The 27,802-nt window shown below is 37.9% G+C and overlaps 3 protein-coding genes and 1 long non-coding RNA gene across 8 annotated transcripts in view; 3 read left to right on the forward strand and 1 right to left on the reverse strand.

Moving 5' to 3' along the window:
* Positions 1-482: 482 nt before the first annotated feature.
* Positions 483-9,541, forward strand: LOC145478608 (uncharacterized). The gene is made up of 8 exons (XM_081456696.1): positions 483-783; positions 4,124-4,216; positions 4,767-4,942; positions 5,057-5,357; positions 5,748-5,903; positions 6,035-6,259; positions 6,399-6,623; positions 6,779-9,541. Exons 2-8 carry the CDS (start codon positions 4,136-4,138, stop codon positions 6,830-6,832), a joined length of 1,218 nt encoding a protein of 405 aa, XP_081312822.1. The 5' UTR covers positions 483-783; positions 4,124-4,135; the 3' UTR covers positions 6,833-9,541.
* An 87-nt stretch (positions 9,542-9,628) lies between these two features.
* Positions 9,629-15,312, reverse strand: LOC145478609 (histone RNA hairpin-binding protein-like). Of its 2 annotated transcripts, none has more exons than XM_081456698.1 (6): positions 15,040-15,312; positions 14,421-14,624; positions 13,615-13,710; positions 11,985-12,152; positions 11,529-11,687; positions 9,629-11,195 (listed from the first exon to the last, which is right to left on the reverse strand). In XM_081456698.1, the coding sequence occupies exons 1-6, from the start codon at positions 15,189-15,191 to the stop codon at positions 11,039-11,041; spliced, it is 936 nt and encodes a 311-aa protein (XP_081312824.1). In that variant the 5' UTR covers positions 15,192-15,312; the 3' UTR covers positions 9,629-11,038. The 2 variants fall into 2 exon arrangements, with proteins under 2 accessions (XP_081312824.1, XP_081312823.1); XM_081456697.1 differs by having other exon boundaries at positions 9,629-11,198.
* A 97-nt stretch (positions 15,313-15,409) lies between these two features.
* LOC145478610 (serine/arginine-rich splicing factor 10-like) lies at positions 15,410-21,712 on the forward strand. Its single transcript, XM_081456699.1, has 6 exons — positions 15,410-15,548; positions 15,624-15,728; positions 17,624-17,727; positions 18,553-18,649; positions 19,142-19,168; positions 20,931-21,712. The coding sequence occupies exons 1-6, from the start codon at positions 15,484-15,486 to the stop codon at positions 21,196-21,198; spliced, it is 666 nt and encodes a 221-aa protein (XP_081312825.1). The 5' UTR covers positions 15,410-15,483; the 3' UTR covers positions 21,199-21,712.
* A 3,519-nt stretch (positions 21,713-25,231) lies between these two features.
* LOC145478611 (uncharacterized) overlaps positions 25,232-27,802 on the forward strand; it is a 30,107-nt gene continuing 27,536 nt past the window's right edge. For all 4 annotated transcript variants that reach the window (XR_014048299.1, XR_014048300.1, XR_014048298.1 and 1 more), the window contains exons 1-2: positions 25,232-25,951; positions 26,061-26,120. This is a non-coding gene — a long non-coding RNA (uncharacterized LOC145478611). The remainder of the gene's footprint in view (positions 25,952-26,060; positions 26,121-27,802) is intronic.

Genomic DNA, 27,802 nt, shown 5'->3' on the forward strand with positions numbered 1-27,802 from the left:
GGCTAATTATGCTTGGTAGAGCCCAAAAGAGAAGCAACATTCATTTCAAGAGCTGTTGCCTTTGAGAGCATTTTTCCGCCCCCCTAGACCGGAAGTGAGCTTTAAAAGAACTGATTTCTCTCAAAAGTAAAATATAAAGGCGGCCATATTGGTCACATATTCTTTTTATCCAGTCGAATTTTATCCATAACATGTCTCAAAGCAGCATACCAAGGAGATAAAAAAGGAAAATTAAGCCTTGGCGCACTCTACACCGGACGAAGTTGAATTAATCCACGGTGACATACAGCTGAACAAAATCACGATAACTTAAAAGCACATCCGTTAAATTAAACTTTTTGCAATCAGTTAAAGGACTGGGAAGTGATAAATCATTTTTTCCACGAATAAAAATCCTTCAATACAACGATAACTTCTCGCTATTCGGAGAGGGAATGAATGCGATCGAGCGTACAATATCAAGTGGAAGTGATTATGGATTCAGTGGGTTGGGACTTCGAGAACTGTCAAATGACGTCACAATGTGATTGACTATGATGTCAAATGTCAACAAAGGCCAGGGAGGTTTTCCATTGATCAATTTCACAAAGAACCGCAAACCCATGTGCAGAGGAGTTCATTCTCGTATATATACATTCATTTTCTACCTATTCCAATTCGATCCGAAACTTTTCAGGGCTGGTTCTTGAGCAAGACCGAATCATTTCTACTGCGAAGACTGAGATTCATTTGGCCGTCGATTTGGGAACCAAGAACAAAACCAGAAGGGCAAACATTTTCTAGGTAGGCTACATAGATGGTTTTAGGATCCTTTTGGTATGAGCCATATGTTGTTCTGTTGTTATTGCTTTCAAAAGCGGAGTAGTAGAATGTCATCTCCATAAATTATATAGTATAAGCGATCTGGAAATATGTGAAATGGTTTTGAAAGCAACATTCCTAGGTCTCACAACCCCCCTCTATTACAGTGTAACTTACTAGAGCGATCGATCGACCCTCAAACGGAAATGTTTGTGTTTTCTGAAATTCGTCCATAGGAAACGTTCAATCTGGGCCCAAACTACTGAGTGATAAATGCTTTTCGTAGAAGATTCTACGGCTGCTCAGAAACAAAATTAAAAAAAAAAAAAGATCGCGCGAAAAGTAGCGAACGCATCTATAGAAGAGAAAGGAGCGCTAAGCACGACTCGATCCTGTTGAGGAACAACAAACTTGCCCCTGTATCGATAGGTGGGTCTGCTTCTTATTCCAATCGGACTCGCAGAGCGGAGTTTCTTCTGAAAGAAACTGTCGTGGTTGTTCACTTGAGTGTCGATGACGTCTTGTTAGTTTCATGTGTTATTTCATCGCATGTTTGTATCAGAGCGCGATGGAGTTCACTTCCCTACGACCGAAGTGAATATTGACTCAAATCACGTTTTACCGTATGGTCGCCCGCCAGGCAAAACAACGAATTTTGTCTTAAGAGGGACCCCAGTTCAATCGGCAAGTGCTAACTCAATCGTCCATCGATGTTTTGTCCAGAGGTAGATGTGTTTGGTTCCTATATGTTCAAAGACGAATGAATCGACCTTGGCTAGACCATTATAGCTCAATCGCGCAGATCGAAGCACGGAAAGGCAAGGCACTGTGGTTCCGCTGAAGGCGAAAAGCTTATAGCTGGCGGCGATTTAGACCTATTCCAGCGTTCATTATCGTAGGCAGAACAATTGTTAGTCAAAGAATTCCGAACCTAAAGAGAATTAACTCAACTTTTGAATTAAGTTTCTAACATTTCAGGACTGAAACATGCCAAGTTTTCGAAAATATTTCGAGGCAAGGTTAAGGGGGAGTGTTATGGAGCAGTTTTGTAACAAATGTATTTGCATCAATCCTGAAAATAGATGTTTAGTGATTCACAGAACCCTGTAAGGGCGAAACTCTGAAATGAATCATCATTTTCTCTCTGTTCTGCCGAGGAAAACCATATGCAAATTTTTGCGGTATTTCCGAGTTCAGCTGGGTGATGTTATTTCTCTCTCATTTTTCTTGCAATTGCTATGTCCATCACTTTACAGGTAGTATTTCTCTCAAACTAAATGGCGTTTCAGAGGAAAATCAAGGTTTGCGGAAATGTCTAAAAATGTTTGAGCCAAAAATTTCTTTGCGGGGAGCGTTTCATGCTGTCTTCTTTCATGCATAAATTACAAGTCAAAAGGAATTGTTTGAAATGACGTTGTGGTTCAATCATTTTGCTCTGACAATATTGCTGCTGAGGCGTTTCACGTTAATTTCAATTTTTATAACCTAGGTTTATCTCTTGGCTATGCTATCTTTCCTTGACACAAAGAAGTATTGGAATCGGTGATCAAAGATTCGATCCGAAATCGTGCGGACGCGCGTCCGTCACGCCTGGTCGCAACAGTGGTAAAGTAGCGGCAAAATCAAAAGAAGAAAAGAACTCGCTTTGCAATGCTACGAGTGGGTAAATATTATATTAGAAGAGCTTCATCGTATTTTTCCATTGAGGAGGTTTGTTTGAAAATTTGATTAACACCTAAACATCCTGGTCGTGGCATGTATAGAAATCATTTCTGTAGTTTGTCAGGGGTGAAAAAAGACGTCCAAGATTTTTTGGCCCCAGATTCTTTTAGTTTGTGGTTACATTTACCTATCACGTTTCACTTCTTTGTCTGCGGTTCCTCTGTAGGCTGATTACAACCCTGGGGTTTGCTCTTGAAAAATGCATGCCCTTTCCACTTTCCATTGGCTTATCTTTCCTACTTTGAAATTCTCTCTGTATCTCCCTGTTACACTTAGATAACTTTTCTCTGATGTATTTTATTCACACGACATACCTGAGGGGTGAACTGGGTAAAGCTTCAGCAATTTTTACAGTCAACAGAATAAAAGTATTTTTATTAAACCGAAAACGTTTTGTGTTGCCCTAGTTCTTTGTTTTCTTTTATTTGGAGAACTAAAGCGGCTGTTGAGTATGATTTATTTACAATTTTAAGATTCCAATGGGTTTTAAAAGTTCACACATTTTTGATAAGGCACTTTGTTCTTGTTTTATTGGACCTTGACAAATGATACAAATCAGGAAAAGAATAAGCTGCTACAATGTAGCAAGTCAAGTTGAGTAAGTTTATCTTGAATTTACATTCAGAATAGGCAACAAGAAAGGTTTTGGTGCGGTTTGCAACCATCCCAGTAATTTAACCCACACTGACTTAGCACTGGAAACCTAACAAACAGTTAGGTGCAGTAGACATTGACTACAGTTAGTACTGATGATGAATATGAGAAATTATAGCATACTACAGTGATGTTCAAATGTTTCCTTATTCACTGTCATTTTTCAATATGTTTCTACTTAAATTCAAATCCTTTTGTGCAAAAAGCTGTATAGATAACTGACAGCTGATAACAAATTTTTGGACTAAGACCTTGCAATACCACTGTTATACAACCAAGGGCACGCTGTGACTATTACTTATACAGCTTCTTTCCCATATGGAACTATAACAGACTGGAACTGTATTCCCTTGCACTAAGAGCTCGAAGTTATCCAATAGTTTGGAAGCGTCTCTCTGAATAGTCTTGGCTGACCATAAAATTGGCATGATGGTGTTGTCATTTATGGATTATTTATTTTTAATTCTTTTTTTAGAATTTTTAATGTTTTATTTTTATCAAGTAGTTAGTTTTGTATTTTATTTACATTTATTTATGTATTTATATATAGAGGATAATACATGGGTGCACGTAGATATGGAATTTCTCTTTGAGTGTTCAACTTGATATCTTACGAGTAAGCACAGCGAATGAGTGAGATATTAAGATGAACAAAAGAAGAGAAATTCCATATCTACAAGCAGCCATGTATTATTTTGTTTATTATATAACCATACTAATGACGACTTTTTTGACGATTTTCACATGAAAATAACATGTTATTTTCATGTGTGAAGATATCATGTTTATGTGCAAAAGCTCACCTGGTATTTCACTGGTGTTTATATGATAAATCTATTTATATATCTCTTCTTGGTCCTACAAAGTGTTGAAGAACATTAATTATAAGTAGATTTAGGTGAATGAAATCAGTGCTTTGACCAGTTCATTTTGTATTCTTTTGTAGGTTTGTTATGATATGGCCAGAGAGTTAATTCCCAGCTTGTCGTCATTTCCTCCTTTAGAGCATCCTCCATCTTCTTGTGGCACTTTCATCAAGGTAATCTTGAGCACAGTGTCCTTATAAATATTTAGTTCTTCTAAAGGTGAACTAGCCACACATCCATTCACCGCTTTACTTGGAATTTGAGTTCATTTGGCCAGGATATATTGGGATTTTGCACACATGGTCTTAAACAGAGATTTTAGGGAGCTGGGCTGTGTTTTAATAATATTTTTATTTATAATTGTATCTGGTTCTGTATAACAGTCATGCAGCTTTTGATACTTATGAAATGCAAGCATCTGAAATTTATTAAACCTAAACTCTTGAACAGTGATTTGTTGGCCATGAGTTAATGATTTTAATTAGTTTTTGACTCAAATCTTGATCACCACTCAAATGTATTACTCAGTGAAACTTGTGCAGTCCCCAAGATTTGCTTCACACTAATTTCCACTCTACTTTCAGTAAACATCTTCTGTTAGTAGGAATTGTGTCTTGTTTTCCCTGAAAACATTCTACCACATGTTACCATTTTAAATTTGAGTGTGGAAGGAGTCTGATGAAAATTGAACCATGAGTTGATATAAAATGTTTTCTTCTTTAGAGAGATATCAAACCAAGTTGTGGTCCACAAGTGATTGACCTAACAAGTGAGAGTTCTTCAACTACTATGTCGCATCAGCCATTGAGGCACATGCCACCTTATCCACCCCACCCCCACCATTCATCGGCCTTCCACAGAGTAAATCATCCACATGGCCATCTTCCTGAAAGCCATGGGTGAGTGATCTATGAAGCTCTCTTTTTCAACTTCAATATCACCCCTACATGTAACTTCAGAAGTATTTGGATGACCTATTTTATACATTGAACACAATCAACTTCTCATTTCAGGAGTTCCTCAAGTCATGCCTGTCCCTTTCTCCAACAACAACAGCAGCAACAACACCACCACCCATCACATAATAGACTATTCCATCCCCCAACAAACAGCAATTTGTGTCCACTCAGTATGGGGTCAACTGTACCTCTACAGCACCACCCACCCCACCCTGGACCTCCAGTTATTATCGATGTGGATCAAATGCCAGATCATGTTAGAGCAGTACCAGTAACAAGTCTACCAAATTCTTTATTGGTTGCAAGTGTGCCTGTTGCAGCACCAACATATATTCAACCACACCATCCTCATCAGGTGAGTGGTGTTTACGTAAGGTAGTTATTCAAACAGGCATTCCTAACCACTTATTAACCTTGAATGTTCAGTCTTTAGGGGAAAATCTTGCTGTATTGACCGAACAATAGCGACGTCTACGGCAAGGCCAAGGTTTGAGATTTTCCCATAAAGACTGAACTATCAAGGTTAATAAGTTGTTTGTTACGTTGTTTTGCCGGCACGTAATCGGTCCATGAACATTATGGGGAATTATGCCCTAGAATTAGCCAATCAGAGTGCAGCTTCTAACACAAGCTATATCATAAGAGTTTATCTTGGCTTAGCTTGACAAATAATCTAATGCAAATTTTAAGATTCTTCTTGATCAGTACATTGTATGTGATTTCATGTTCTGTTTTGTTTCATCAGATGGATGTCGACCCAAGAGGAAATAATGGAGTCAGTACCCACCATCATCATCATTATCACCACCACCACCACCATCATCATCATCATTTTGTGCAGCCACCATATCAAGTTCCACAACCACAGGCATATCACCCATATCCTACACCTGGAAGCATGGTGAGATATGATAAACGGGCAGGAGGCATCATCTTTGATGTATTTAGTGTACCAAATTATTGTAAGACAATTGTTAATGAAAACTGATGTTTTGAACTTTTAATTGAGACTTCCTATATTCTTTTTTTTAGCATCACAGGCACTACCGAAGATGGCACCAGAACAGTTCATCACATTCACCTTGGCCATCACGGCGTTCACATCCAACACCTCCACCTCCACCCTTGCACTCTGGAGTACACCCTTACCCAGATCTACTGTATCATTTAATATCTGTGATGTCAATGCAGCCAGTACCAACACAGCAACCTCCTCCTGCCTGGGAAGAAGAACTCCATCCTCGTGAAAACTATGAGGTAACCATTCGACTTGAAAAATTGATACCTTTAATTCTGTTGAAGTTTAACCTTTGGAGATTCAGTGAGTATACAGAAGGTTTAAATAGGCAGTTAACTGTTTCAGTATTAAGTGTTTTTGTCTTAAACTTCCTTGCAGACTCTTCTAAACTTTGCAGAGCAGATGGGGGAGGTGAAACCTAAAGGTTTGTCTCGTGTAGAAATTGATCAACTACCTACGTACCGTGTTACAGCAGGACCAAAGGATGAAGAGGAGGACAAAAGATGTGTGGTGTGCTTAGTGGATTTTGAAGAGAAACAGCTTGTCAGGGTTCTACCCTGTCTTCATGAGTATCACACAAGATGTATTGATAAATGGCTCAAGGTAAGGAGATTGAGGAAGAGCTAATGTCTTAGTACATGTAAATTTTAAAAGTAATGATGGTCAGTTGGTGGGTGAAGTCATAATCTGAGCTTGGTCAAATGGAATTTTAAGCAATTGAACAAGTAAATGATTCCAGTGTGTTTTATCTTTTGCAGTCAAACAGAACATGTCCCATCTGTAGAGCAGAAGTGAACGTCAACACAGATTAAAAGATCATGATAAAAATGGATTTAAGTTAAGGCTCAGATGTCCTCTGTAAAGTGGGAGTGAAAGGATAAAAGCACAATTAAGGACAGTGAACAACAGCAAAGCATTTATAAAGCCTTTGAATTGTATAAAGTAATTGAAGCATCTGTGTAGCCTAAAAGGCACTCCACAGTTGTCAGAGGTTTGATATGGAAGTTGCGTGTTGAGACATTAAGATATTCAAGTGGTCCATGTATGGAAGATGAGTTGTGGGGAACCCATCATTATGTGTCTCTCTTTAACAACAAAGCGACATGACACCATCAATGCGAGAGGGTAAAATAACATGTAATGAATGATAAAGTTTGAAACAAATCAATTTGAGAAATACAAAGATCTTGCTAGTAATAATAATTTAGCTTTCAGTGAGCAAATTCCCAAACCAGTATGGCAGTTATTTTTATCCTAATCAAGAAAAGAGGTTGATGTGGGAAGCAAATCAGATTTAGATGTCTTGTCCCATAACTTTAAAGCAGATTTCTTTCCAAAGTTTCCGTGGTTTAATTGCATAGTTACATTATTTGTCTGTGTTAGTTGATTGATGTAGCTTGTTTCAACTGAAACAACCCACAGCCAAATTTTGTTGCCAAAGCCAAAAATAAATGAACTTGAGTCAAAATTATTCCATCCATTTCTTTATCGAATGGTTTGTCACAAGGAAAGCAAGTTAATGTCCCATACTATATGCTTTAAAGATACATTTTTGTTATGGAGTGTCGTCAGTGTCATTTATATTTGAGTTTGCCAAATCTGAAATCAACGCATTTACACAAGCTGCCAAAATTCTTGTTATGTTTTGACTTTTCTGAGCAAAATTATTTTCCCTTGCCATTTAACGTAAGTCAGTTTGCCATGAGCAAACGTCCAGGGGACAGTCGGTCATCTCTTTACAGAGCTCTTGGGTTGATGTGTTTAGATACTTTTAAAAAGAAATGGATTGAAACTTTTGACCATTTTCAATGTACATGGTAAAGATCAATGGCTTAGGACTTGATATGCTGTACTTATCAGGTTTTAATATCTTTATGTGGAACAACACTAACTCACCACCCTAAAATATGAAAATTATCTGCTTTGTACTGCATAACACTGGGTGAACTGCAGTCAACAGTAAAATGTACTTTGTGTTTCATTATATTCCATACAGAAACCGATTCATGCCAAAGCAATTTGTAAATACATTGAGTTGCTACTCAAAAGTAAGATAAGCTAGGTATGAAAAATTTAAAAGTGGGAAAAAAATAATTTTTATAAAGTAATGTCACATATATAAATATATTCTGCTGTTTTGTACAAAAGAAATGTATGAAGTTATCATGTACATTTGGATTAATTTGGCTGTGAAATGTTATAGTGTTTTGAGAGAAGGGGCATGACACTTCAGTTATCTAAAAGTGCCACTACAAGTGATTTTTTTTAATCAGTAGGATTTTAAGAATCACAGCCTTTTAAGTCTACTCTGTACTTGATGCAGCTACAATAAAATAACTTTTAAGATAAAATTTAATGTGTGGTTGTGTGATTTATATGAATACTCTGTTGAAAATACACAAATTGGGGTTATAACTTTGTGCAAGTTTCTGATCAGCAAATCAGTGGGAACCATCCACTATCAAACTTGATTAACCCTTGTAGAACACAACCAACAGCCTGATTAAACAAGAATGTTAGTGAAATGGGATTGTTCTTGTTGTCATTTTAGCACGATGTTCATATCTGATGACAGCTTCAAGACAAGGGCTCTCACCTCTTTGAGAGATAGTAATTTAAAGATGATTTCCAGTCCACACTGCACAGTCTCAGTACCCTAATGTGTATAAACATAAATCTCACTTGATGGAATGCAAATCAATGTTATTCATTATGAACCACATACCTTATCTTTGAAGCCTTTCAAATTTTTTTTTAACAGCTTCATTGATTTTTATAGCTGCAAAGTTGTTTCATCAAGTGATATGAGGAAGAATGAAGCATAAAGCTTCGACCACTTCGCATCCATAATGGTGGTTGTTTTGAAACTTTGAAATTACTTCATGTAAGTAGTTGCAAAATGTTTACATTCAATCGATCCTTTCGATTTTTACTTAGTGGATTTTAATTTTATTTTTTATGACTGTATATTTTGTAAAGCGCATTTGATCATATATATGTTAATGTGCACTATAAAAATATTGAATATTATTATTATTGTCATTGTTATTTTTATTTTGTGATGTCTTACATGAATAAAAACACACACAAACAAACTCTCGATAGTGTGCAGTACAGACTGGAGATAAAGTTTGTTTTGTCTGGCCATTTAAATGCTAGTTAATAGAAATGCATGTAGTTCACTTGGCGTAATCTTCTACAAACAACCTGATGTAATATTGAACCTTTTTTACTAATTAAATAAAGCCAAAATTTCTATGTCACCAGCTTGCAGTCATTAATGGGTAGATTATGGGCATGATGTCTAATTCTTACATATATTCAAAGATAGAAAAACTACTCCCACTATTCACCACAAATACAAATATTTTCATTCTATTATTCAAACAGCTAAAGACAGATGGCAAAAGTTGCTGTTTGCTATAAATGCCACGCTTAACTTCTGCAGCATAGTGACAAAGAACTCTCTATATTTCATTTTGGTAATTTTTTTTTAGAGTTGCCTCATATAGATCTTATGGTTCTCTTTACAGATTTAGTATTTCTTTTGCAAGATGTTTGTTGAAGGAAAGGAAAACAATAACACATTTACTCAGGACAACTATATGTTGAGTATCAAAATAACTTTAATTTACTCAAAATTATTTTCAGCAGATTACATTACAATGTCTGTTAATATTAAGAATCACTGTTGACAAACCCAAAGATTTGACAGTCCCCTAAGCCTGTTAAGTAGTAGTGTTACAATTAAATGCTGATTAATTAAAACAATGTTAAAATTATTTTCACTTCGTAATAATTTCAGCAATAAAATGTAACACTGAAAATTTTTACCTTCTTTTCTAACTTCAACAAGTTCAACAATGCTTTTACACATTGTTAAAAACATTTGATGTGATGTTAAAGTCTATAGTGATGTTAAAGAACAATACTCATACTGGAGCAGATATTCATTGTAGAAAAAAAGAGCGCAAAAATTTTCATTACTATCTGAACTGTAAAACACAGTGTTTGCTGACTAATACAGTGATATTAATTGTATCTGTAACAAAATTCTTGACCGTGATTGGTTCTCAGCCTGCCTATTTGTCATGTAATTATCAGCACAATAACGTGGGTGTTCAATTACAGGTATCTAATTACAACTTTTTGTATTACCTTTTGGAATTGGATACCCATGTGAATCACACATCAATTATGTGCACTCTAATGGCTTTCTTTTCAATTTTTCCTACAGTTTTTATAGATTGTGGAGAGTGCTACTGCCTTCTTTGTTCAAATGAGATTGTCATAAGACTTTGTCAATTTTGAAATTTGTTATAGTTACGATTGATTAGTAATTAGACTTAGTGTCATACAATTCAGGGAGTCATCGTGCTTGAAATTTCAAATTGTCCTTTTGCTTTGCGCTCATCTGATATTACTTTTGCAATATTGCTCCCTGAATTGTACTCCACTCAGTCCAATTACTATTACTAATCATGTTGCAAGATTCAGATAAGACAATGTTTAGCCATGTCTCAAGTCCAAATCAGTGATCTAAAGAATTTGTTTCATCCCTAATTACAGAAAGGTAACAAGAACCAATTATGTTCTAAAAATTTGAACTAAAAAGTGAACAATCCCTGGAAACATGAAATTGTGTGGACGTAAAATGTGCATGCCTTTCTACGATAAATATTATTGCAACACCATTTTATGCTCAGAATAATCCACAGTCAATTAACACAAATTTAAATGGCTGAAGGCTATTGTAAATATATTCTGATACTTAACAATAAATTTAAAAATGGTTTCTTCTCATTGAAAGATCTCAAAAGGGATTTCTTGTTACAATTAAACATGGCCTTTGTCTGGACTGAGTGAGTGAAAAGTAACTACAAAGAATCTCAAATTTAAAACTCTCAGCCAGTAAGTTTTAGAAATCTATAAAAATGTGTTCTCTTTGATTATTTATTTTCGTAAATTTTTATCTACCTTTTAGAGTGAATGTCATAAAATTTACTAAGTGAAAAGGTTTAAAGTGGCAAACCATCATTCATCAAACAGGCATCTAGATCAAAGTCACCAAACAGATCATCGACACTGCTTGGGGTGGATGTAGACATCATATCATCATCAGCGTCACAATTACTGTCCACCTCCATCTTCACCTCACAGGGAAAAGACTGGACACTGCTGTTGAATAAAAGAGATATATTTGTAGATATCAGACAGACAGACAGACAACTTTTATTTAAACACGATTAAAATAAGTTTTAATTATTAAAGCTTAGTACCTTTGCTTTTATGAAAAGAAAATTAAAAGAAATCATTACAGCAGGATGTTGAATTGATTAAAACCTGAACTGTGTACTAGATGGCTCCACAATCTCCACTCGTCAAATGACAGGATGGATAAAAGCCCAGTTTGCCAGCTACCCATACACATTCCTGACTGGTAACCGCTTAGCACATTTTATTTTGCCACCACAAAATCAACAGAAATAGAGAGTTGATTCTAAATACCTCTGTGAAGAGGAGGAGAACAAATCTTCTTGTCCTTCAGACGGTGGGTCCCAGACATGGAGTTTGCGACGCCAATTCTTGATCTGTCCCACCCATGATCGAGTGCTGCACATTTGGAATTTGTCAGGGGTGTTGGGGTCTTCCTTTGTGCGCTGCTCCCTGTGAAACAAGTTCAACCACAAAAATACTCCATTTAACATGAAGAGGAGATGTGAAAGAGAACATCAAGGCCAGTAGACAATCCTCATATGTTTGCCCAAAGATGGGCTGAGACGTTGGTCATTAAGTTTATGGGCACAGGAATAACCTGACCAGAAATCTCTGCCTCTATTTCTATGTGCAGACCATAGCAAATCATAGCATATTTTGCACCTCTAAAAGTACTTTTGCTGTGTACAGTAAAATTAATAAATATTGTGGAAGAGGATCTGTTTCTAAGTGGTGAATCAGAATTACCTTGACACTGCAGTTATGTAACGGCCATAAGATAACGTGTTCTTTCCAATATCAACTTGCTTTTGCCTTTGAAGCAGTTTATGTGCATCTGTCAGAACGGGTTTTGATGGTTTTGATCGCTGTGAATTCTCTTCTTGGGATTCTGAGAGAAGTAGTCTTCTTTTAAATCTGGAAATAAACAAAACTTGCAATGCTCAAAATGGTGTACTAATGTGCAGTTCCAGAAAATATCCACACTCCCCCCACATAAGAGATTGGAATTTCCTGGGAGGGGGGGGGGGGGGGGGTTCTGGAAGACCAAAAAATTTAAAGAAATGTATGAAGCTTAACTGGAATTTCCAGAGGGGTGGGGAGGTGTTGGAAAAACAATCCCTTCCATTGGGGAGGTATGGATATTTTCTGGAACTACACATTGTCAAAAAATATTATTTTATAACAAAATGATTTTGAGCATGAGCAGAAGCCAGGGCCTTAGTTGATCAAAGGGTGCATAATGCTACGCATAAGAAAAATCACTATCCAGTGGATAACTATTGACAAAACAAACTTTGCTATCCATCAAATAGTTATTTATCCATTGGATACTATTTATTTATCAATCCTTTGAACAGCTGGGGCCAGATGTATCACACTGGTCTTGGTCCTCATAATTTCACTCAACACAAAAACAATTAGAAAGCTGGATTTTGGATTAGAAAATAGTTGCATACCAGTATTGTCAGCTTATTTAGCATGTTCTGAAGAAAGAATGTTTCTCAAATGGAATGTTTACTTCATGTCAGTCTCTTTTGGTTTTAATTTTTGCCCTAGGGTTAAGAAATACCAAACCATAGTATTGTACAACTTACTGGTGAAAACTTCATTGAAGGTATTTCAACTTATTAAAATCAAAGCAAAGCTGCATTTGCATAGGTACAGAAGGATTGTAATAGGATTCAGGCAGCAGCAAGTTCAGGCTGTGAGAAGCCTGAATGATAAATACCATTTCATCTAACATTGTTAACTGTGCATATTTGTAATGCCTTTTATAATGTGCCATCAGTCAGTTTTTTGTTTGTGATCATGTCATAGCAACATGTAACACTGTGCCTATTGTGCCATCCTTATGAAAACATGATTTAATTCTACCAAATCTTGCTAGTCTCTCAAGGATGCCCAATTTGATGTTTGCCTGATCAAAGAAAAGTAATGCTATAAAAAAGTAGCATACTTCACAAAGTGTATAAAGCAGACAGACAGGAATGAGGCAACTGTCACATACGACTGGATAAGTAAGACAGATCAACATGCAATGTACAGAAGCAACAGTGAAAGAAACATGGAGAAAGATGTAGGAAGTGAATGAATGAATGAATGAATGAATGAACGAATGAACGAATGAATACACGAACAAACAAGTGAATGAGTAGGCAAGGTCACATGGCCACGTCTCTTGCACTTCGCTGTCATCACTTGGCACATGCTAATTAATAATATTTTATGTCAATGCTTAACCTTGTAAAGCCACAGGCGCCATTGATTTCCTGAACTAAATTTAATGACAGAATCTCAATTTCTGAAGGTTGTGATTCAAAAAGTATATTTCAAAACAGGACTTAACCGCTGTTTCATTTTACAGATAATGTAGTACCTTGAATTGGTTTTGGCCCCTGTTTGCATTCTTCTGCCTTTTTCTTCTTCTTCCTCAACTATGCTTCCCCAGTCTTTGGTCATTTCAGGGGTGTAACTGTACAATAATCAAAGAAATGGCTTCTTTGGAAAAAGTACTTCTCTTTATACAGCAAGAGCCTCTGCTTTACTACTTTTTGAACATAGCTTGAACACAGGCTGAATGTACTCATTGTGTACTGCTTTAGTAGATTATGTAACCAGGTTACATTCACACTCACAGACTGGAGAGGCTATTTTCCAGTCAACTAGAGTTGATCTGGAAATACAACCCAGCCCATTACTGGCAAGAGAACTATCTGTGCCAGTTGAGTATCACAACTGATCAGAGGTATCACTAAGGGCCAGGCACCAGGCAAATTGCCTGCTGGTAAGGATGATTTGGACAATATAGATACCCTGATCTGATGGAATGAACAGCATGTAATAAAAGGTGACTATTTTGGCAGAATAACATTTGTTTAAGATGTTGTTGCACAGAAGCAATTAAAATGTTTCATGTGCCCTGTCTCTTGGCTTTTTTCAGACCATTACAAGTTACAGTGGCACACGGGTTATCTGTGGAATTTTTCACAGGCAGCCAATAAACCATAACAGACGATGTAATGCAAATAGCCTCTATGGGCTACCAAGGGCATTATTTGATGGTGTGTTACATACATGTTAGATAATTTTTCATGTAGCTTCAGAGTGCCACAACAAAATGGCCTTGCAAGTTACAGGAAGTGTAACAGCACCTTAACTTTCAATGAGTGTCTGTATATTTACCTCGACATTCCAAGTGGAGGGAATTCTTTAGAGAGGTTCAGCTCGTTTTGTGTGTTGGACATTGACATTTTACTGTTTTCAGTTTTGATCCATTTATTCTTAGAGTTTTCTGGAGTCTTGTTCTCTGAGAGGTTCTCTTTCGAGTTACTCTTGGCAGAAGGAAGGAGGGATATGCAGTGGTCCTCTGGAATTTCTTTTCTTCGTCTAGTAAAGGAACAAAGTAAGCTAAAATTCCTTTAACGGCGTGTACGCAGGCTAACAACAACAAACAAAGAAGTAAGCTTGTAAGCTTTCGAGATGCTTTAACTAGCAAGTCAAGACATTTACTAATGCGATGAAGCTAAACTAGAGAATAGTTTAAGCATCAAAGAGAAATTCAAAGAATGACCTGATCAACCGATCGAACTATGAGGCAACAACACAAGGTGATGTTCATGGAGAGTTAGCTTACGTTTAACTTATATTGGCGGGAAACCGTTGAAGTACAAGTATTCCCTGGAATAATCGAGCAATTATTTGTGCGCGATGACTTCAATATTTTGTATAGAACTTACCAAATAAGTTCCTCTTTAATCCCGATTCTCCTAGATAGACAAAACAGCTGAATTACAATTCATACCTAGGAACGCGACTTTCTGGTCGTCGCTGCGTCCTCCGCGAGGAATGACCGTACTTGTAGATTTCACGGGAATCTTTTGAACTGCGCGGTCGCTCTCCGCTGTGTATGCGTGATTCTTTATATTTCTCTAACGATCCAAGCGTTGTCTCCATTTTTCAGTGAAAAAATCAAGTTGTTTTGAATTCTATTCACCGAAAGAAAGCTGTCTGAAGGAGATGAAAAGAGCTTCTTTCCGCCGTCTAGAATTGTTTGCGCTCTTTGTGAAATGAATTTCGCGCCAACCGGGTCGAAGAAGGTTCTTTTCCAAATATGGTAGTCTTCTACCAAATTTGGGTAGTAACTTTTTGAGAGCAACCGATGACCGATAAGAGCGTAGATCAGACGCTTCAGCATCCCATAATATTTCGTTTTGCAGCGTGGTTTTGGACAAGAAAGGCGGAAAACATGTCTCGGTATTCAAGACCCCCGAACAGTTCACTTTATGTAAGAAACTTACATCATGAGACCAGGTGAGATCATCAGAAGCTTGATTTCAATTTTGGTGTGGTTTTAATCTAATTCATACGTTGAAATTCACTTACTAGACCTGAAGATCTTCGACGTCTGTTTGGCAAATATGGCCGCATAACCGATGTCTACATTCCCCTGGACTACTACACGAGGGAGTCTCGCGGATTTGCTTATGTACAATATCCTTTTTGTTTCTTTCACTTTTTCCTTTTTTTGGCCTTTTGTGTGGGTTGTATGTCTTGTAGTTCGATAGTATTAGCACACTAAATGGTCTTATTGTACCTTTGGTAAATAGGGCTAAAGAAAAAGTAAGAGCTTAAAGTCCACGAGAAAAAGTCAGGGAAATCGATAAAGATATAAAAGTCGCAGCTAATCCAAGGTGGGAAAGAAGGTTAAGGCTCAAGTAAAAAGAAATAAAGGCAAAGTAAAGGCAAATGAATCTAGCACGTTCCAAAGCTCAAGCAAAAAGGGCAAGAAAGGGCAAACATAAGGCACAACTTACAAGAAAAAGTTCAGAGTGCAAGCAAAAACAGCAGGTTTTACAGCTCCAACAAAGGCACAGAAAAGGCTCAAGTGCACATTGAGATTCAAAAGAATAGCAGTAAAGTCTGTCTTCTAAAGAAAGAAAGATCAAAATGTAAGTATCAGGAGAGCCAGCCTTCCACCACCTTAACAAACCTGATTGTCTGGTAGCTAAACGCATTATAGTTACACCAAAAACCAAAATAACATTTTCAGGCCCTTTTTTTCACTTCAGAGTAGCACAAGTAAAGAAAAGTCCAAAGTTTAAAAGTCCAGGGTTAAAAGGACCTCATCAAGCAGCCAAGTAAAAGATATAGTGAAAGAATCTAAAAAGTCAAGTCCAGAGAAAGAGTCTGTTGTTTGCCTAATCAAAGTGCGCAACTCAAGGGTAGGGGAGTGGCAATCTAACAGCAGCAGCATCCTCATCATGGTTTTGTTTCCAACCAGAGTTTAAAGCAGTTTAAAGATTCAAATAGTTGATTTGGTTGTCACCTCAGTGGTAAAAGCCCATAGTTTGAGAGCATGGTCCAGACAAAGACAAGTTTCAAAGAAAAGTATCGCAAAGCATAAAAGATTAAAGTTTGACAAGTCGTAAAAGGTGTATCAAGAAATATTTCTGTCAATCCTGGCCTCGGTATTTCAGTAGCTGAGCCAAGTGCCAAGTTTTGAAAGAATGCCAGAACTGTTGTAAGTATTTGTGCATTGTTGTTTATTACACAGGTTTAAGGTTTCCTATGTTCTTCTCTCAACTTTAGAAAAGGTATTTGCTGCTTGTTAGAAGAACAGTGTTTGCAACATATCAGATGTTTCTTGCCAAAAAAGTTCATCTGTCCCTTCTTGCCACTGTTCATGGCTGTCTGTAAGTTCTTAAACTGTAACTATCTCAGCTGCATGACTGACCTATTCTCCCCTCCCTTTTGGTAACCCTGAACATCTTATTAGTCTCTGCTGACTGAAAAAATGTTTGGTAGCTTGATTACTTGTGTGAACCAAGGAATAGCACTTTGAGAAAGAACATGTTTCAAACAGTTTACAATCTCTGTCACTGCAGCACAATCTCATCTTTTTGGTTTGTTTGGTTTTATTTTTGACCATTTTGGCCTATCCATATCACCTTGATCTATCTGTAATGGACATTTATGACACAACATCAGTGAGGCTGAATAGTCAAGATTGTCAGAATTCAAAGAGAGACTAAGAGGCCCTTGCATGGAAATTTCACGTTGAAACAGTTACCAAAATTTGTCTTGTTGAGGTATTTTTGCATCAAATAGTGGATGACTTTGCTATAATTTGCATTCAAGGTTTCTTTCGTATTCTCATGGGAAACTTGCTTTCAAGTGCAGCATTTATGGGTTGTTGTTGAATCTACATGTACATGTACCCTAGAAATGGGATCATATCAGAGATTTACATTGTTTTGGACTACATGTATTAAACAGTTAGAGCAAGTGTCATGATCATCAAGTGCATGTCAGCTATGCCAGCACCATCAAGCTTCTGGCCTTGGCTAAGCTTGGTAAAGGAAAGGTCGCGCCTTAACATATCATACATTTGAAGATATTCGTGATGCTGAGGATGCCCATTACTACTTGGACAGAGTTGTGTTGCATGGAAGGGAACTAGAAGTTCAGTTTGCAGAGGGAGACAGAAAGAGTAAGTCCTAGTTGCCTTGACTATGAAAAGAAATTATTTCCCAATTAAAGTAACTCCCTATAGTTTTACGATCACATGTGCACTGAGAACAAAGGCTTAAGTAATCTGCATGCATTCAAAGGAAAACGTCTTTTTTTAAATATTTTATGATGTCAACATGGGCACAGAAAGCAAAACTGACCATGGAATTCCGTAAAATTGGGCAGACTGGTAATACATGTTTTACCTTAGTTGGAACTCATTTTTCAGGGTAATCTGTTTGACCAGTTTTTCCGCAGTCGTAAAAGACATACATTTGCAGAAATTGAAAAACTGCTTGTACAAACCCTACTTTTTACGCATTTAAAAACTTGTATCCTGTTGGATTTAACGTACTGTGAAAATTTTGGAAGATTTCACTCAAGAAAATCAAGAAAATCACAAATAAAGCCATATAAACAGTTAAAAAACATTTGTTTGGGCAATTAAAATTCAAGACTAAAAGCCAAAATGTTAAGAGAGATGATAGTAATACACTATTTCATCATTGCTTATTGCATGTACTAAGTTTGAGAAGACTGGGTGCAAAAGCAAACACAAATGAACAGCATTCATAACACTAGCATACAACAAAGTAAATGATTACCTTATGTAGTCACCTTAATCAAGAAAATGAAATTAATAATGTTTATTATATAGCTAGCTCTGTGAGTGGGCGACTCAAGGAGGCAAGATGGGGCTATTTTGCCCATTTGGGATTACCTGCAGTTTCCTGGAAGATGCCTTATAATTTACTATATATACATTGTTGTATAAGTTAACTTTGTATAACTGTGTATTCCTTAGCACCGTCACAGATGCGCAGCAAAGAAAAGAGAGATACCCATGGTGGGGGTGGTGGTTACAGTAGTAGCAGGAGAGATTATCAAGATGAAGGATATAGGTAATGAATTTGTTAATGTTCAATGCTACATCTTCTCCTGTTGTGAACTATGCATGCTTAAGGTTTCTATTGGCTGAAAAAAGTTCCAAGCAAGTCATCAAGATTGGCATAAACCAAGAAAGAACAGTCTAGCTTTGTGTAAGCGTAACCCAGTGACTGATCAATGAAACCTGTTTGAGTATTGAACATGAGCCACTGAGTTATTCTAAAGTGCAGTCACAGTGTGACTAACTCCCTTCATTGGTTAGACAGCTTTACAGATCCCATGATAATTTTTTATATAGGATTGTTTTTTTATTCTTTTACTCATGTTTTCAGTACAGTTTTTTGGTAAATTGACACACTTAATGGAAGATCTTGATAAAAAGTAATGGAAAGACTTCCACTGTTACTTACAGTTACTGTTAGAACACTTGAAATTTGTCATCCAAAAAGCAGGTGCAGTGTTGTAGAGTGATGTAGATAATGGAATAAATATTTCTCTTTTTGCAGTCGTCGCTCCCGTAGTCGAAGTCCAAGGTAATAAAGCACTGTTATTGATTTTATGTCTGGTCTTATTGGAAAGTTTCTAAGCAGCAAAGTCTATTATCTATAAGTGAAGAAATATGTAAGACTCCAAGTCAAAGGGTAATGGAATATGCAACACACAGTCAGAAAGTTTTGAATCATTGTGAAGAATTGGAAGGTGGGAACAATGAAAATTACTCCTTTTCACACTGAGGTCTCTACTTGTGCAAGGGTCCTTATTGAAATAATATACTGTTGCCTTGAAAATATTTTAAAATTGTGAGCAGAAAAGGATGACCCAACCAACACATTGTATCAACTAGGAATAGGCACCTTGCAACAGACGTTTTCGTTGACGACGGCGACGTGACGACCGATAAGAAACTGGGGCTAGAACGGCTTCAGGTTGCGGTCGCGACAGCAAGTTTATACCACTCCATCTACGAGTTGAAGATAAACTATGGTTGAAAAATAACTCGATGGAATTAAACCTGATACTATTCATGTTTTACGAAGAGATGTAAAATCATTGCGAAAAATAACGAAACAACTTAAGTTTATAAACTTTGCCTGCTTTGAAATGTCAAATGTAACGAGTAGAAATTATTTTACATGTAAAACGTGTATTGCTAAAACAATTAATTGCGATTTTTAACCAAAGTTTGTATCACCGCTCATTGAGAAAAAAACAGGTGTATTTTTAGATTGCCAAGATTACATACACACCTTGTTGTGCTAAACATAGATTTTACTGCTAAACATAGATTTTGAACAAAATCTCAGCTCACTGCGTTTTTCATTCGACACATTGATCGGCCGCTCAAATACAGGAGTTTTGCCAGCTCTTTTGATAAAGAATCGTAAGCAGCATTCTGCGAAGGATGCAATAATCTTGTATGTACAAGAAATAAAATCCAGGCGAGACAATTTGGTAGCGCGAAGTTTGTCAGCTCTTGTAAACATTAAAAAAATACATGTACACACTGTTCGAATACAAAATTCATTGAGTCGATTAAAAAAGCCTTGATGTTAAACGAAATATCAAGACGAGGGATTGCTAAAATAAAATCAATGTTATTTCACGCTATAGCAATCTACCGATTCTGCGTTGAGAAAATCTGAAAAAACTAATTATACTAAGCATCATTACGTTGGATGAAAGCAACCTCTTCGATGAAGGCTAGTTTGACATGTGAAAAACAATTTTTCAGTTAAAAAATGAGTCCAGGAATACTTCCAGAACATTGTTTTAAGCATAAAGGCAATCATTATGCAACTTTACCTGGGTTCGGCACCAAACTAGCACAAAAGTAAGCTAAAAGGGATCAAAACAAAAGATTAGGTACTCATGTTTTCGTTGCGACGTGAAAACCCACGTTCTCACGTTCTCGACCTCAGGGCAACGTCGGGTCACAACGTGTTGTACATGCGCAGTGACGTCTCGAAAGAAATGTCACGTTTCCGGTTGCCGTCGTCAAGCCGGCGACGTCTGTTGCTTAAGGTGCCTATTGTATCAACTAGGAATATGTAGGGTAAGATCTAGGAACTTTAGAAGAAGACTTTTTAAAGAGAGATGTGTACATAGTGCAATTCTTTTTAGTTAATTTATCTTCTTTCAGTTTGTTATTTGTAAACGTTTATAAGAATTTTAGATGAACTGTATTTATCATGTATATACTTTTTACGGAGTTAAATGGAGTTTATCATGCACGACCCCATAATCTACTGAGCTTTACTGAGTGAATTTTTGCTGAGGTAGGCTTTCCTTTTCCAGACGTCGTCGTCGTCGATCCCACTCTCGATCCAGATCACGCTCTCCCAGGCGTCGTGAACGCACCACTCGTGGTGAACGAAGCCGTGATAGTCACCGAGACACCAGGAGAGAAAGGGAACGGGAACGAACACGCTCACCCTCACGGTCACGCTCAGCATCACCCGCGCGATCAGCGTCACGGTCACGCTCCGGTTCACCAGCAGCAGAGTTCAGTGATAAAGAAGAGGAACAGGGTGGTGGACAAAGTCGCTCAGCTAGCCCCAACTGAGTTGTGCGACACTGAGAAATTGTCCCTTCCAATGTTGTCAACTGGAGCGCACATAAAGTGCATATAGTTCAAACATACTTCAAGAAAGAAAAAAGACCTTTTACTTACACAAACGCTTCAGGACTTGAGTGTTTTTAGAGTTGTTAAGTGTGATGTTGTTCAAGTACTGTGTTGGAGAATTATTTGTGTAGGGAGTAGAAAACACCACTTTAATCACCAATCCTACACGTCAGTATGCGGAAAAAAGAACCCACAAACTAAAATTTTGCTAGTATTAAATTGATGAAGTTTGCTTCAATCGTTCTAAAGTAATTCGTTGTTGTAGGGGCATGAGTGAAGTGAAGTGAAAAAGTAAACCGAAGCAAATAGGTTACTTTTTCCCTTTTCTGTTCCGCTGGTTAATTTTTAGCGTTTTTCTTCGCCCGTACCACCACACTTTGGAACCCTGTGTGTCGAAAGAATGTTAACTTTTATCTTTATGTTGAGGAATAAATGTTTCATAATTGTTTTAAAATCTTTTATGTTGAATTTATTTCCAATTTTAGTTGACTAGGGTAGACTAAAACATTTTCCCTTCTGTCCTGCTCGAAGCTTTCATCATCTACTTGATCTAAATTGTAGCTTACTTTACCATTTACATAAAGAGAGAGAAGTAGGGCAATTGTAATGGCTAATCACAAGGTGAGCCGGTGAACCAATGATATCATGAAGCAAATACACCAACCAGAACGGCAAAACACGCAAGGAATGGTTTTCATTCTGCATTTGATTGGTTAGTAATTTGCAATAGTTTTTATACGCCATCCACAGATTGACTACAATTCAACGAAATATATTTTTTGCGTCCTCTGGGACTCGCAGTCAAGATGGATTTCAATTTTTCAAAAGTACTCTTTCAGTTGAAAGTGGCTCAAACATTCATAGCGCGTAGAGGATTATGAATTGAGAAAGAGCAAGTTTATAATCGAGAATAAAACTGCGTGGTGTTTGCTTCCTCCCACCTCTTCCAAACCTCTATCGGGGTTCGTTTCTGAACAATTCCACGAAAAGCGAAGGAAACGGGAGAGATGGAATCGAAGCATTGTTTCGAAATACTTGAAGACAATCTATCCTGTTTCAAATACTTAGTCACCAGTTGTAGGTTACATTAGAGATACCTAAAAGAAAATACGCGCACTGATAATTCTAGGTTATTTACTATAAATCTACTAGCGTTCTATCACGAATGCTGTTCTCTGATTGGCTACGCTACTCACTATCTGTTCTGTTGTAGATAGTGAGTAGCGTAGCAGTGTGCTTCTTGGCGTTTTCGGGGTGTCTGTAAAGAGGATTTAGATAAGGTTATGAACGACCAGAAAATTTGTACTAAAACAATTAGATTATTCGCTCTCGATTTCTTTGCGAGATAGTTGACGAATGTCTTTCTTGATCAGTCCTTACTTGAGGCAGATACGTGTTCAGCATCGTCGACATTCAACAACCTGCATGAAAATAAAGCAAAACGACGGTCAATAATTACAATATCACAAAAAGAATATCAACTTCGTTACAAGGAAAATGAAAAGTTACAGTCGACAGTATAGCGTTACGTGACAACTAAAGTAGTATAGCGTGACGACCGTCACGAAAGCTTGACAGCCATAGTAACGCAGCAGAGAACTAGGATAATGCAGAGTAAAGCAACGTGACAGTTAAGTTCCGAGTAAAGGCTAGCTAACTTTAAACATATAGAAATATTGCATGCTAGTTTGCAATTGTCCTGGTGTAATAAAACAAGGAGAAGACTTGGTGACTTGGTTACTTTAGTTTCCAGCCCGAGGCCTGTAGTACAGTAAGAACAAAACATCAGAAAACGGTATCAAACCATTCATCACGATTGTACATTAGATTTTTGATGTAAAACCTGGATTTTAGATGTTAACATTGGCTTCATGAGGACAAAAGCTGGGCATTTGGGTGTTCTTAGTCAATTAAAATGGTAACGAGTAATTTTTTGGTGTGTTCATCCCCTTTTATCGGTTTCCTCTTAAGCTTAGCCTGTCAATCATCAAATCATCTTCCGTGCAGATTGGAAGTGCATAAGTTTCATCTGTCTAGATGTTTTTCTTTTTCTAAACACATGTTAAATTTTTAAGACAGTAAATAATCTCTATAAAGATTAATCAATGTAATTCAATTCCTCCGGATGACCTTTAGCAATTCCGCAAAAGAATTCATCTTATGAAACGCAGCACTCTATGATCAAGCCACCCTCTTCGTCAAATCAGCCATTTGCCGCAAAAATCTTGTTTTAGTTTCAATTAACTTGCAACTGAGGCTAATGCAGGGAGTCGTTTCAAATGCAAATGACGTTAATCTCTTTTTAATGATATTCCCCATCATGAGCCACCATTGTAAGCTAGTTCCAGTCCAATACCGAGAATACAAGAGTGTGGAACTTATTTCTAACTTTTGCTAACTTTCTTTTATTCTTCTAGTTCATGTGTCTCTTGTCTGAACTGAGGCACTCGTTGGGTAAGGCGTTGTCTGAATGTAGTGTGTATCGATTTACATGTAAGGATCAGGTTTGAAAAAGAATAGGGAAAATAGCGTTGTTTGGTTTTAAAGTGTCGACGCGCCGCACGCCCCCCCCCCCCCCCCAAATGTTCCTGGAACACCCCGTTTCGGAAGATAGCCGACTTTGTTAGCGTGAGATGGCTAGCCTGCGTAACAAGCGTTCCCGTACGAAGAACTTTTCTGCATTCTGGCCGCGAGTAAATTAGAGCGGGAGCCCGCAAAAATCGACGAGACAGGGGATGGTGGCCCCGCTTCGTCAATTTTTTGCTCTCGCTCCAATTTACGGGCGGCCAGAATGCGGAAAAGCTCTTCGTAGGGGAATGCTTGCTACGCAGGCTATGAGATGGCAAAACGCCATTTACAACCAGGTTGGAGAGTTATAGCAGTGCGATAGAATTCTTCGTTCTTGTAGCTTTCTTCAGTTCAGGGTTAACCATGAGAGGAATTCTCGCGCGTTTTGCCCTCGCGTGCTAACAAACTCAAGATGTTATTATTTTTAAAACTAAATACCTAATGGCTGACTACCTAACTACCCATAAATTTCCGGGTGTCTGGAAAACCCGAATGGCGAATAGTCGCGAATAGCGAATAGCGAATAGTCCCGAATAGTGCGAATAGTGGCGATCAGTCGCGAAAAGTGGCGAATAGTTAACAAGGCCGAATCAACTATCACCTCATAGAAATCGAGAGCGGATAATCTAATTGTTTTAGTAGAATTCTTACTGAAATAAACGTAAATAACGGTTTCTAATTATCTTTCTACGCATTATTGAACTTGACGCTTTAAGAAAATCGCACGCATTGAATTGGTAAATTTGTTGTTGTTTATGCGCGCGCATCCGTTTTTTCAATAATTTCAAGTTTTTAAAGTCAAGAAACCACTAATTATTATCCATATACATCAAAACTTTCTTCCAAAACTTACGATAAAAACTTCGCATTTTGTGGACGGTCGACAGCCACTGCACTCTATAATAATGGCTGATAGTATACGAGTAGCTCAGCCAATCAGATTGCAGCATTTGCATTAGTATACTAGTATAATTCTGCTAATGATGAATACGTCGCCAATAGTCACCGTTTTAGATCTAATATCCTGCGTCAAGTAATTATCCAATAAGCAACAGAATTTCAGTGAATTTATTTCCTTTTCTTCTCCGGACTCAGGCTATGGCTGTCCATCGCCGACATTAAGGAAACAGAAAACACAAGGATAACCTAACAAAGACGTATTTACGCTTTTGCAGCGGTTAAAACAGAAGAAATTACGTTTAGAAACACCCTTTGTCCTGATAAGCGTCTATGCTTTTTAGCGGGAAAATCCCATCCTACGTTGCTGCGAGGTTGACTGCGAGATACTAGGTACGATTTGCCACTATTTGCCGCTATTTTCCACTATTCGAGACTGTTCATCACTATTCGCACTATTCAAGACTATTCGCACTATTTGCACTATTCGCTATTCGCTATTCGGGTTTTCCAGACACCCATAAATTTCCTGCCAGGAGGTACGAAGAGGGAGGTTCGGTCCGGTCACAGCAGACTGCAACTAAAATATCAATCCGTGAAGGCATGAATGAAAGTGGATCAAAGTATCCCGGGGGAGGGGTTCTCCCTTAAGCCTACCTGGGACATCATTTATCGTCGAAAAATAATCTATCCCAGGCATTGACCGCCGGCTTGCCTGCAAGGTTGAGCTGAGTTCACCTTCGCAGGCGCAAGCTGGCGGTTGTCGGTGATGATATATTTTATGTGAACATCATCTACGGACGCAACGACGATTCGATCCATATTTACAGGTGGAATGGTTGAAAATTGCGCCCATTCGATTTGCATTTCGTGCAAATTTGAGTACGTCGGCGATCCATCGCAGATGCGCCGCGGACCCACTGAACAGATCGCCGAACATTTTCAGTTGGAACCGGCGACTACGTCGCAGGTAGGTCGGCGGGATATGAGAAGCAGGCTTTATATGGGCTATATAGGTTTATGCGGCCCCAATGGGTATATGGTTTTCAGCCGTTTTGGTCATGAGTAGGGTATCAAATATGGATTACGCGCGAATATTGTCACGACACCAACTCGCGCGTGTAACGCGCGAGATGAGTGAACGCTCCCAGCATTCTTTGCAACAACAGTTCGTCCATCTTGTTGAACCGCGAAAGAGGCCGAGAAAAGGCAGACTGAAATATAAAAGGTTAATTTGTTCTTATTCACTGTGTATTTAGTACCTTTCCTTGTAGTGCTTTCATGCTTTGTTCGCATGGAGGACTTTCTCCTTATCAGTGTGCCTGTTGTATATTCAGGGAAGAACTGCGCTTGGAGCTGGAGAGCTTTCTTGGCGAGCTATTGAACTCGGATTGCAAGTAAGCTTTTTGGACAAACAAAATATATTTGATTTATTTACATTGTTAACTGTGGTAATATGTATGTTTCCCCTTTTGATAGGGTTCCAGCGTGCTTCTAAATTAACTTCGTTCTGCACGAGTCATCATCATATATGTCCCCCCCCCCCAACCCCCCGCCAATGATATGTGTATTTTCGTGAGTGTTGCCCCCCACCGTCGGTATCTTCAGTATTCTCGTGAGTGTTGCCCCCACCCCCCCCCCCCCCCACACACACACACACACACATACACACAGCAGGCAAGATTAAATAAATAGAATGGCTATATCTGCCTTAGAAGGTGAATAATTTTATCTCAGATGAATTATTTGTCTTTGTTTAATCATAACAATATTCTTTAGAGTAATTTATCTGGAATGAGACAACACATGGCAATTAAGCTTATGTGTAAACTGCTATATGTTTTGGAAATTAATTTGTTTGAAATGCGTTTACTTGTAATGTACATATTTGTATCAGTCAATTTGAAACCATCACATCCCCTCCCTGTGCCCACAGGGGAGGGGGTACGGGTCGGCAATTTTCTTCAAATTTGAATTTTTGGACCAAAGTAGTGGTTGAAGAATAATCTCTAATTTCTGAAAAAAAATATTGAAAAAGGCTAAATATTGGCGCAGAAATGGCTGTTTTACGTTTTCACTGGACGTAAAAGTTTACCTCTTGATTGACAGCCCTATGGTGCGTATGCAATCAACCGAGATGATTTTCGCGGGAATTACCTGTATGGATGTCACGAATTGACTACACAGTTGATCAACATTGTTGTTCTGACTACCCAGCATTTTTGGTATTAGGTGTAACTCTATTAAGTTATAAGTAAACATAGACCACATTAAAACCATGGACCAGTTCGAAAAAGCGAAAACAACGAAGAATGAATGAAAATACATCAATGAGTGAAGAAACGAAAGTTTGCAACGCGGATGAAGCTATAGCTATGGTATAAGGCGCGCAAAATATTCGTGGTAAGAGTAAAGAAAGGTTCTGTAAAAATTTTGGAACTTGACAGCAATAACAGGGATGTTGACAGAGACTCTTCTGATGAGTCCGATATTGACGAATTGCCGGACTCATTGAGACCATTTGAAATATTATCCATGCACAGTTGACCACACACAATTGCTCCCCCACTTTCTTTTGTTTGTTTTCTTCGCCCAGCCACTCTAGCGTTTGTATCCTTTTTAGTCTTCCCCATTTAGGGAGACCAGCTTCAAGAAAAACCGAGCTGCAGAAAAATTATCTCTCCGCCTTTGGTTCCTTGAGCTCATTGCAAAACACAAGAGTTTTTGAGAGATTCGCACGTAAATCTCACCAGGAGGTTAACGGTAGTAAACTTTCCCTGCACTGATCGGCTCAGTTATCTGAGAACCCAGTTGAAGGCGTTTGTGGGCGGGGTTTGTTGCGAAGCAGAAGATTTTTCGTAGCACTGTTTTCTCGAATAAATTTTTTCACTTGAAGCAGACACTTTAAAGAGTTATAACTCAAAGGGAATTTGTTCAATTACCCTCTGATTTGGACAGTAGCTAGTTTAACATATAAACTACAAAAGCGTGTCTGGGAATTGTTAATTTCGAAATACCTTTTCTTTGAGAGGGATTTTTGTACGGTCACTCCACATTTTTTTAATCCTATTTCGAAAAT

Source organism: Orbicella franksi, chromosome 2 (genome assembly GCF_964199315.1).
Source record: "Orbicella franksi chromosome 2, jaOrbFran1.1, whole genome shotgun sequence".
Classification (NCBI taxonomy): Eukaryota; Metazoa; Cnidaria; class Anthozoa; order Scleractinia; family Merulinidae; genus Orbicella; species Orbicella franksi.